Genomic DNA, 11,578 nt, shown 5'->3' with positions numbered 1-11,578 from the left:
AGACATGACCTAAGAAAATTTAATGACCGAAACAGAAAATTTCTAATGAAAGCTCAAATACAAATGACATTTGTTTATTTTTCATTTCAGTTTCTTCACCTTTTTCTTCATTGCTTCTTCATCAAGTATACTAATGTACAACATAAAATCAATGAACAGCGCTTGGCAGTGCACATTGAAGTACGTGTAGTTTCGTGGTAGTGGGGTGGTGGGGGAGGGGCGGAGGGAGAGTATCGTCGCGTCGTAGGGAATTTCCCTGTTTGTGTTCGATCGCATGTGTGAGGGCGTAATACTGTAGCAGGCAGCTAGCAGCATAAGAAAACCAACCACATGCAGTCCGAATGTAATCGCGTGATGGGCCAGAGGAAACCCTGTGTCTGCAGTGAGGAGATCAGAAAACCAAACGTAAGATCTTAAGCCTATAGTCTATAACTACTGCTGGCAGTATCTGAAATCGTGCTGGGCCCCCCAGTGTCACTATAAGACACATTAGTCAGTGACTCCATGTAAAACTCTCGGTAAATTCGCGTTGATCAACCTTGTTGTCACTGTCAACTGACACTGTACGGTAACTGCGGCTACTCACCCAATGGCGCAATGCAATGTCTGTAAGCTGTAACGTTTTGAATAGATCTACAAACCTGTACTGGCTGTAACACGTTAGTTTGAGTTCCTCCGGTCTGCAGCTACCGGTCTGTGCATTACCTCATACTGTGATGAGTTATGCATGTTACTTTAATGCAAGACGCTGATCAATTTAATGTGTACTGACTATAGCCTTGGTAACTCATAAGATCTAAAACTGTCATGAAGCTAGGCGTGTGCATGATATGTTGGAGGCCATACTTGACTCTAACGAAGAACCAGTTAAGACAATTAAACCTCACAGGAAGTCTATGTCTACTACACATTTGAAATAATTGAATTTGCCCATCAGTTAGGGTTTCCCTACAGTACTAACGTCTGTTAATAAGCTTACTGTAGACCCTATGCACAGGTTTTGCAAGTTCATCATGAACAATTATGATAAAGGGACAAATAGCATTACGCAATATGCAGACACTGGTTATGAGTCTTGATATTCATGATTAATGAAGTTTACAGTTGACACACAGGAATTAAAATTAATAAAGACCCCCATCTTTGTAAGTATTCTAATCCCCAGGATAGCCATATCTTGTCCTTTCATCAATGAAGCCAAAAATTCAAGTTTAAGAGACTCTATAATGTAGCTCAAAGAAGAAATCCTACCTCTCAGTATCACAAAGGAGATATGAATTTGAGTGAAATTCAGTTTAGTCATGTGCAAGTTGTAATTTCCTATTTGTTAAAAATATTTTGGTCTTATACTTTCCTATCTAGATCTCTGAAAGAGGAGGACACAGCGGCATTTCAGAACCATGAAGCCTGCCAGAGAGTGGAGCTGGGTCTATCCAACCGTGCTGCTCTGTTGCTATGGCATCCTCAAAGAACTGCGACCCTCCGAGCCGTTCTTGACACCGTTCCTCCGAGGATTCAAGAACCTCACTGAGGAGCAGGTAGATAACGAGGTGTACCCCGTCTGGACCTACTCCTACATGGTGGCCCTGGTCTTTGTCTTCCTCTTGACCGATCTCCTCCGGTACAAACCGGTCATCAACTTTGAGGGTGTGGCCTATATGGCCACCTGGGCTCTCCTCATCTGGGCCTTTGGTGTTGAAATGATGAAGCTGATGCAGTTCATGTACGCCCTGGCCACCTCCACCGAAATCGCGTACTATTCGTACATTTTCGCAGCAGTGTCCACAGACCACTACCAGCAGGTTTCCAGCTACACGAGGGCCTCGTTGCTCACAGGGAGGCTGGCTGCAGGGGTCCTGGGTCAGATCTTGATATCGCTGAAAGTCACTACGTATGCAGGGCTGAACTACATAAGCCTTACCTGTGTCTCGCTGGGCTTCATTCTCAGCCTGTTTTTGCCTCCCGTCGAGAAAAGCACCTACTTCCATCGTGACGATGAGGACGTCGAAGGAATCGAAAGCCGCGGGAATGGAGGAGATGGGAGAACAGTTCAAACAGCTGGCGTGAAAAGTTCTCAGGAAGACTCTACTGACAGGAATCAGATCGACCAAGAAACAACACAGAGAAGCATGCCCAGTACATCCTCACAGCCACTGAGAGATATATCGAAATCAAGTCTTGTGGCTACCAAGAGATTCTTTGTGCTGTTATGGGCAGATTTCAAGACCTGTTTCACCAACAAACAATTGCTTCAATGGTCACTTTGGTATTTATGCTTCCTGCGTCCCCATTTAAACATTTTCTCTCCTATAGTACTGTAGAAGCTGTTATTTTTGTGACGGTTTATAAATTTTTGCGAATTTCGCGAATCACTGTTTGGAACATGAATTCTACAACACACAAAAATGTTGCCATATGCTAGGGTGATAGTGCACTTCTGGTGGCCTTGGTGTCTATTTGCGAAAAATAACATCTCGCGAAAATGTTAATGACTTTCTCATTTGCAAAAATATCTGTGTGCAAAAGTAACAGCTTTATACACAGTATATCTTATTACGAAGTCGCCATTTCAACATTGGAAAAAGAAATTTTGGTATAATGCAGGAAAACTATGTTAGAAAAGTTTGAATGGTTACTTTACAAGCATCTGCAGAATTTCTGTTTACTAAAATCACCATGGAGAAGAGAATTGTTCTTTGAAATTTGTGTTCAAACCTACTTACATTTTGAATCTTAATAATGTAATTTTAGGCCAAGACACAAAAAATTGATTTCTAAAAATGCTTGCCTCTGGAATCTTTTCACAAAAATCAACATTGAGTGCTCAGCTGTGAATGAATGTTAATCCCGGATGTCCTGAAAATTAAGTACCAGTATGTCTTTCAAATAATAGATAACTGATACTCAGTAACTTCAGTTATCGTTATGACACACAAACAAGGAGACACAATACAAATGTTGCATGGAGTCTGTGTATGTTGTACATACTTGCCTATAATTATCAAGAGTCATTTAAAGTCACCTATACTCTGATGGAGTCAGTGACTCCACATGCTGTTTTTAACAAGCTTTTTTAACAAGTTATGATAGTTGTTATAAGCTACTGATATCTTTGCATCTGATTGGCTGAGAGCAAATTTGTCATAGAAACTTGGCAGTTGTAACTGATAAAAACTCTTATGAAACGAGACCTTGCTCATTGTAATTTGTCTGTATGTTGATGTTCCCCATAATGATGATATAATATAATTTAGCACATATGAATGAAAAAATGTGATAGAATCTGTTCTTCTTTTTTATCCACATCTCCATGTGTAAAGGTGGGCATTTGCAACTTGTGGCAATCTGCAAATTGGCAACTACATACAGACGCTGTGGGATGCCATTTTTACGAAGACGGGAACAGGCACAGAGGATCAGAACGTCTACAATGGAGCTGTGGAGGCTGTGTCAACCTTTCTCGGTAAAGAGACTCGATGCCACCATTTCAAACTTGGCCTGTTCACACGTGTAGTCAAATATCACAAGATTTAAATCGTTAGAAAGTTTTTGCTCAGAGTGTCCTTTCTATCACTGGGAATTCACAATGCAAATGAAAACTCAGAAGGGGAAACTCACAGATAGTGTGCCAATTGTAACTTTTGCGAGTGAGAGCATTAGTGAGTTTTCAAGGATGACGATTCTTCCACAGGTCAAAAGCATGAGTTGTATTGCACGGTAAGTCAGTTATTCTGCAATAAATGCATTACTTTTCAGGAGAATCCTTTTTTTCAGCCTTGAAAGAAAATGGCAATGGGATATCAACATTTTGCTGATGACAGGTGCTCATGATGTGGATCTGTAGGACCTATGCTGTGTTATATATTTTTATCGCTGCTATCAAATTGCTTTCATATGTCACAGTTGGATCAAACATATTATATAATCTTCAATTGTGTCGCTATATGTAACAAAAGTAAAACTAAAGAGTTATTCTACATAGGTTGAAGGTTTAATTTGGAAACTTTTTAGTGCATTTTATCAATTTGATAATATTCCTTTCCTGTACAGTTGATTCGACAATAGATGGGTATTTGGCAAACGGGTGACACATTCTCAAAGCAGTGAAAAAAAATCCAGATACTGGTATGCCTTCAGTAACAACAAAATTCAGAGATATTGAAATTTGCACCTTGGAGACCAAATGCAAACTAACCTGTGTAAGATTAGTCCCAAGTATACTCATTCGGATGTCTATGGGAAATGTGTGTTATACCAAAATCAGCCCTTCCTCGACAGTCAAATGTTAGAAGTATCTTCCATCAATATATTTGAATATAAGGAAATAGTGAGAGAACATCTGAGCAAGGAGGCTGTATTTGCATCACTGCTAATGCAAATACTCCAGATCTGTGTTTGGCTTGTGCTTGGACTTTAAGCTCACTTCTTGGTGCCCTGTTGTCAAATTTCATGTCTCTCGTTGCAGGGGCGTTGTCGGCGTTCCTCATCATGTTCCCCCGGGTCAACTGGGACAAGTATGGGGAGCTCCTCATGGGGGTCGTGTCCATCGCAGATGCAATCCTTTTGCTCATCATGGGCCTCACAACCAACATCTGGCTCTGCTACTCCTTCTACATCATCTTCCGGGCATCCTACCAGCTGGTCATCACCATAGCAACGTGAGTGGTTGCAATGGGAGAGGTTGATGTACAGTAGCTGCAAGTTCAGTTACTTTTAGGGCAAAGTGGAAAAAAAAAACAGACATGAAAACATGTTACAAATTTCAGCTACATGTTGCGAAATTCAGCTACTTTATAGATGTTGTGGAGTTATGGATAAAGCTTGAACATGCCGAGCAACTTCGTCAAAATTTATTGATTGAATGCAGAGGAGTTTCAATGGTAAAGTATACTGTTGTAATTCTTATGAAGAAGTGCAAGACCTGAAATTCATTGCTTATCAACACTTGTCTGTTGTTAGAGGCTCAGAGAGAAATACAGGTCTGTTATGATGGTTGTGAACAAAAATATGATAGGGCATCGTTGTTTATTTGGTGTCAGTGGACACACTATTTTCATTAAACACCTAACTACTCTCCAAAATCAGCTGAAGACGTTACATTGCAGTACTGTAGCAGTGAACGCAATTCAAATGGAGCAATTGCTTCTTTGCCAGAGGAAAAAACAAAACAAAAAAAACAAGAAAATAGATAATAGGTTTCCAGCGATGCTTGCATTACATGATTCAGATAAGTTTCGTTCGCTCATAAATGAAGTTCTGACTTCAGAAAGGCAAACAGTACTTTCAGTCCCCAAATGATTTGTGTAGTTTCAGCATTGAAAATAGAACCACACACTGTTCTCTCCACATAGCTTGCATAAAAGGCTACTTCAATTGAAATATGTTTGTGTTGGGGGGTGGGTACAGGAGATTTGATGCTGCTTTAGATATACAGGAATTACTAGGTATGGCTTTTTTCAGTAAATCGGAACACCCAGTTTGTTTAACTGTGCAGTGTGCAGTCAACCTTGCTTAAGTCGACTTCGCATAAGACAAATAACCACATACTGTAAACGTCAATATTTTCGCGCGATTAATTTTTCGCGCTGAGCGGCTCGAAAACGTATTCGCGGGTTCTTAAATTCGCGCTCCGCAGCAGGTTACTTTACTGTAGTACACATTCACTGCTTTCATCCAAAGCCTCTGCTACATAGCTTGCTATGCCAGCGTACGACAAGCGACGTAGCGAGCGGCTCGACTGCGAGTACAAGCACTCAAATACGTAGTACAGCTGTGACTGTAGTACCATAGTCACGGGGGGATGTAGCATCGGTGCGCGCGGTGCACACTGCATGCTACAGTACACAGCAATCTATCGTCTCTTCGCACAGTACTAGTAGCGTAAACATGCCTGTACATTGTACTACGTAGCAGTATCATCGATGAAGCGCACACAATTCATCCCGTTCAAAATGTGCATAGAAAATTGTGAAGATATATTCGCGCGTTTTTGAATTCGCGCTAGCCGAACGTAGCGCGAAATCCGCGAAAATTAATGTACCGCGAAAATTTCCATGTTTACAGTAAGTCGAAAAGTCTTGTCAAGTCCTGTACTCTTCACATTCTAATGATTTTAATCCCTTATACACTGAATTTTCTCTAAGTCGAAGCTATTTCTTTAGTCCAAATATATTCGATTTAGGCAAGGTTGACTGTATGTACACATCTCGGCTTGAGTCCACAAATGCCTGTTTGATGTGTAGAGTGGCCCTCTTTGGCAAGTGAGTGATTCATATCATTATTGGCAGATATTATGCAGAAGGGTTGTGCAATGTTTGCACAATAAAGACTAGAGGTACCCATTACATATCTTTCTCTTTTTTGGTGGGGGGGGGGGGGGAGGGGGAGGGGGAGGGGGAGGGGGGAGGGGGAGGGTTTCTCTCAAAATTCCACAAGCCTGAATGAGGGGATTGATGGTACAAATGACACAAGTAAGAGTATGTTAGTCAATCTTTGAAGTTGGTTATTAGAATTTAAAGTGTTTTCACTTACCAAATGATATTCTACATTGCATTTTTTTCCTACAGTTTCCTGTAGTGTCACAGTGATAAAGTTGTATTGTTTAGGCAATTTTTTGCGACCTCCAATACAGTTTGAAAAATGTCTACCATTTGGTACTCATTTCACATCAAAACAGTAAGCGCATAATTCTTTTGATGATAGTCTTCAAAGGTACGAGATGAATGTGTATTGTAAAATCAGAAAAGTTTTAGTACAGTTATACTATGTTTTTATCTAAGCTCTTCAAAACCCAAATTGTTGGATATTAGCAGCTTTTACTTTATACACTGCTTGGTTGTACATGCAGATAGAAATTGTAAACATGGATTAATCCTTTTTGAACCATGGCACTAAGCTAAACTTGCCAAAAAAATTTTCATCTGCATTCCGTAATCCATCTATACGTAATCTGTCGTAGCATTAGCAAGCCCGCTCAGGCATAGCATTGTGCCTCAGTCCAACTGAGAAAGCCATGGTGACACAATAGGGGTTTAATAGGAAGGAGGATTAAGTGATGTCTATTCATTGACAATTAGTTTCCAGACATCTGTGCTGAGCTGAGCAGTGAAGAGAACACTCCAGCTTGCACACCAATTGGTGAACCAAGAACTCTAAGGGTTAAGTATCATTGTCATCAGAGAGTGTGAAAATATGTTTGTTTTTTTTGAAAGATGCCTTGTGCTCTTCCATTTCAGATTTCAGATAGCAAAACACCTCACACTGGAACGCTATGCCCTCGTCTTTGGCTGGAACACGTTTGTCGCCCTCGTTCTGGAGACCCTGTTGACGCTAATAGTTGTCGATCATCGAACACTGAGCCTACCACCAGAAACTCAGGTAATACTTTCATCTTTTTTTAACACAACTTTCAAACAACACTTTCTTCTTCTTCTTTTTTTTAAACTCTCCATCCTTTATGTAAGGTTATTTGCATTCACCAGGCCTCACTTCCCAAGACAGACAATCTTCTCCTGAAAAAGGGGGGCAATTACAATGGAGAGAAAAGTTAGAACAGGCAGATATAAGATCGGCATAGTTTTCACTTGTGAAGTGGGTACAAGAAATGTCATAAAAATGTGTTGCACAAAACAAGTTGATTTAATACAATAAAGTGAAATGAGATAAGATGATTTAATCTTCAGGGGTTGAGTAATTTCTCACTGCTGGTGCCACTCACTTTTCCCATTACTGAAAGAAAATTGTCATCCCATCAGTCTTAATCAGCAATGATTTTAATGTCATGCTGCTCTGATGTAGTCCTTTGGAGAGGACTTGAGTCTGTGAGTCCCATAGTTGCTTACCCTGTTTCTTACAGGAATCTGGTATACCGGGCATGTTTATAGCAGTGATATATAGTCCTTATTCATTGGATCTTTCCACTCTCCCTGTCTATATAATTTCAGTGCATTTTAGACCTTACCAAAGGTATCATCCACAACATACAACTTGTAGGAGCAGCTATGATATGTTGCTTTCATTTTCTTTGTGAATATTTGAAAGATATTTTGTATTAATTAATTGATTATTATTTTTTATTTACTTATTTATGTATTCATTTATTTATTTGTTTTTCTTTCTTTCTTTCTTTCTTTCTTTCTTTCTTTCTTTCTTTCTTTCTTTCTTTCTTTCTTTCTTTATGTATTTATTCATTTATTTGTTTATTTATTTATTTAGGCATATTTTTTTTTTCAGCCTGCAGCCTGTTATGATTACCTACAGTTGTATTGTATGTGGACTTTAAAGGGATTGTACAGTTTTGGTTGAGACCTAATTTCAGGTTTCTAACATTTTTTGGTGAGATAATGAGAAACCTCTTATGAAATATTAAAGAGCATGTAATTCTATGAGGAATTCAACGTTTATTTGATGAAAATTGGTTTTGAAATGGCTGAGATATCCAAAAAAGAGCGATTCTAATAAAGTGTGGGACCCACACTTTATTAGAATCGCTTTGTTTTACTTTGTTTTTGGATGTTTCAGTCATTCCAAACCCGATTTTCATCAAATAAACTTTGAATTCCTCTTAAAATGGTATTCTCTGTACTATATCATAAGTGTTTTCTTGGTATCTCGCAAAAAGTTAAAAGCCCAATTCTCATCTCCACCAATACTGTACTATCCCTTTAATACCTTCCAAGACTTGGCTGTGATAGCAGTTTAGACAACTTATCATCAAGAGTCATCATTCCTGGAATGAGATACAATGTGATGCAGTTTTTATTTGGAGGATTACCAAATCCCTACATGTCTTATGTGCCAACCTGTGAAAAAAGTTAGCCAGCAGATGTGCTGATAGGTGACCAACCACATGCTGTTAGGAAGCCCACCTTCATTATACATGTGGATCGAGTGAATGTGGCAAAATCAGCAGAACACATTAGTGAAAATTTTGGGAAAATCGGACAATCCGTTCAAAAGTTATGAATTTTTAAAGTATCTGCGCAGTCACTGCTGGGTGAGAAGACTACTAAAGTGTATGATGTCACATGCGCAGAATGATATCAGGGAAATATAAAGAGAATTTCACAAAATTCTATTCTTTTTTTTAAAGTGCACATTTCCTCGACTTGTAATTGATGTATGTAAAGGGTAATGTGTTTATTTCCCCTGCCTTCTGAAAGAGGCAAGTCAAATGTTCTTTTATTATAGGAGAAAAGTGGAAATATGTTGAATTTTCTTTATATTTTCTTGATATGGTTCTATACATGTGACGAGCTGTAGTAGTCTTCTCATCAAGCAGTGACTGAGCAGAAACTTCATAACTTCATAACTTTTGAAGGGATTGTCTGATTTTTTCCAAAAATCTCACCGATGCGTTCTACTAATATTGCTGCATTCATTCAATCCACATGTCTATGAAGGTGGACTTGCCATTTAATTCCAGGGTTGTATTTTTCAAGAGTCTATCAGCAGTTTAACCGGTGGAGATTATTCAAGGGCACGCATGATCGGTTGTGTGTCATCTCTGCAATTGTACCTGGGAATGAAGAGTACAAGTGACGTTAATCTGACTCATCTCTAGTTTGACCTGGATTCTGGAGAGCCTATTCTGTAAAGCCGTCATATAACGCTTCCTTGGAGTTGTATGCTGTTAATGGCTGTCACCATTAGTGGTTCTTATCCCCTTTCTTTCTGTATATCTTCTTACCCATTTCATGCGAGTCCTGACTCTTTTGTTATATAATAAGGAATCAGGAAATGAGAAAGAGGGCACCTCAGATTTTTTTCCCATGTCTGCCATTGTCCACCAGCTTTGGTTTCAATGAAAAGGCTGAAGATGTTAGACTTGTCATGCATTAAAGAGTGTTTATTGTAGCTTGATACACTGAAGGTTTCTCAGTCAAACGGATTTGTACACTGGGAGTTCACTGAGTAGGTCATGGGTTCAGTTCCTGCAAATGCACCTGTGTCCTTGAGCGAAACTGTGTACTTCATCCACACTGTTGATCCTACATATTGTAACCTAGTGTTTATAAATGGGTACACAGTAGGAAGCTACACGGTAATGTGGTTGGACTAGGCATTTCTTGTTCACCACAGCAAAGTAGAAGTCTGACTGAAATGCACCTTGTCAGGGAGATGAGTGTTAGTGAATTGAAAGTGCTGGTTTGATCTGGATAATGATGTGTTTTGGGAAGATTGTATGAAGGCACCTTCTTCTGTGATAGACCCTGATCCTTGAAGTAGCAGTGTTTTGTACTGAAAAGGCAAAGACAATCGTGTGTCACTCCATGTCTACATAAAAGAGAGATTTGGCGGGATAGCAGAGGTCAGACAGTACATTGTTTCTCCTTTAGGAGCCTTTTAGAGCCACGCTTCTCAACCTTCTTTAACCTGAGGCCCACTTTGGCTCCTCCAAAGGTTTTTGAGGCTCAGCTAGATTGAATACAAGGCTTTTTTAATTTTCATTTAAAGATGCCACAGCTCACCTGCGAAAGCTTTGCAAGCCACCAGTAGGCTGCGGTCCTCGAGAAGTCCTTGAGAAGTAGGGTTTTAGAGATTATCTGAAAACCTTGCAAATCAGATTTGATAAAATTCTATCTTAAATATTTCTATAGAATTCAAATTAGATGATCTTTTGTAAGATGATTTGTATTTTAATGTTTTTCTTTCACCACTTCCTCTTGACAGTTCCTTGTCTATGGGGGCTACTTCTACCTCCTAGGCACTGCCTTCTGCATTAAGGCTGTCTATCAGGCGGGCAAGCTCGGATGCCGACAGGCGTTCCCCGCTTGTTGCCGTGGCAACGGAGAATGCATCGAGCTGGAGGACAGGGCTTCGTCACCAGAGGGGAGCGAGAGGAACGTCGAAGGAGACGGTGGCTCAGTGGATGTGGAGGAAGTGGCCTGGAGAGATGATGAGCAGCTGGTCAAGTAATGATTCCTGATGTCATAGGTCATCTTTTTTCCTCATAAGATTTTTTTGTGTTTTAGAAAATCGCTGAAATGTATGATATACCAGTAAGGGGGGGGGGGGGGTGGGGAGAATAATTAACTTCTCATGTCATGATTGAGGAGATACTGTAATGCAAGCATTTATTTACTTCTGCTCAACTCTACGGATGCCGTCCAGTCAACCTTTCTACCCTTCCATCCTCTCAAAAGTTTTCTAACAAATAGAAAGTTTTGTTGTTATTGCTCCGAGGGAAAGGTAAAGTGTCCCACCCCCCCCACCCCTTCGAGCAGGTAGTCAGCAATATATCGCAGCTTATCTCTTTTTGCCGCTTACATTCAATGTTCTGTCTCATGTTCTGCAACCAAATATTTCAGTACCAGGTAGTTTGATGTTTCTTGTGTTTTGAACATATAGAGTGTATATTTTTAACATGTATGAATACATTTTATTTTGAGCATGTTGCAAATTCTTGAGGATGTGGCACAGCATGTTGCTGACTTTTGAGGATGTTGCACAAGAATATGAGCATGTTGCAGCAACATGCTGAAACCCCTCTTGGACCACCCTGGACCATACTTAGTATTTCCACATTAAAAAGACATTCCCCCTGCAAGCAAAAGGCTAAAAGCCTTTGAATTGGAGG

At 39.9% G+C, this 11,578-nt stretch overlaps 1 protein-coding gene across 1 annotated transcript; it reads left to right on the top strand.

Annotated features, from left to right (window-relative positions):
* Positions 1-341: 341 nt before the first annotated feature.
* Positions 342-10,940, top strand: LOC139712291 (thiamine transporter 2-like). Its single transcript, XM_071624130.1, has 6 exons — positions 342-405; positions 1,363-2,266; positions 3,321-3,463; positions 4,466-4,658; positions 7,236-7,377; positions 10,672-10,940. The coding sequence occupies exons 2-6, from the start codon at positions 1,401-1,403 to the stop codon at positions 10,915-10,917; spliced, it is 1,590 nt and encodes a 529-aa protein (XP_071480231.1). The 5' UTR covers positions 342-405; positions 1,363-1,400; the 3' UTR covers positions 10,918-10,940.
* The last annotated feature ends 638 nt before the right edge of the window (positions 10,941-11,578 follow it).

This window comes from Diadema antillarum, unplaced genomic scaffold (genome assembly GCF_040938485.1).
Source record: "Diadema antillarum isolate AM-2024a unplaced genomic scaffold, OU_Dant_1.0 seq00001787_RagTag, whole genome shotgun sequence".
Taxonomy (NCBI): Eukaryota; Metazoa; Echinodermata; class Echinoidea; order Diadematoida; family Diadematidae; genus Diadema; species Diadema antillarum.
This window is presented reverse-complemented; position numbering and strand designations above follow the sequence as displayed.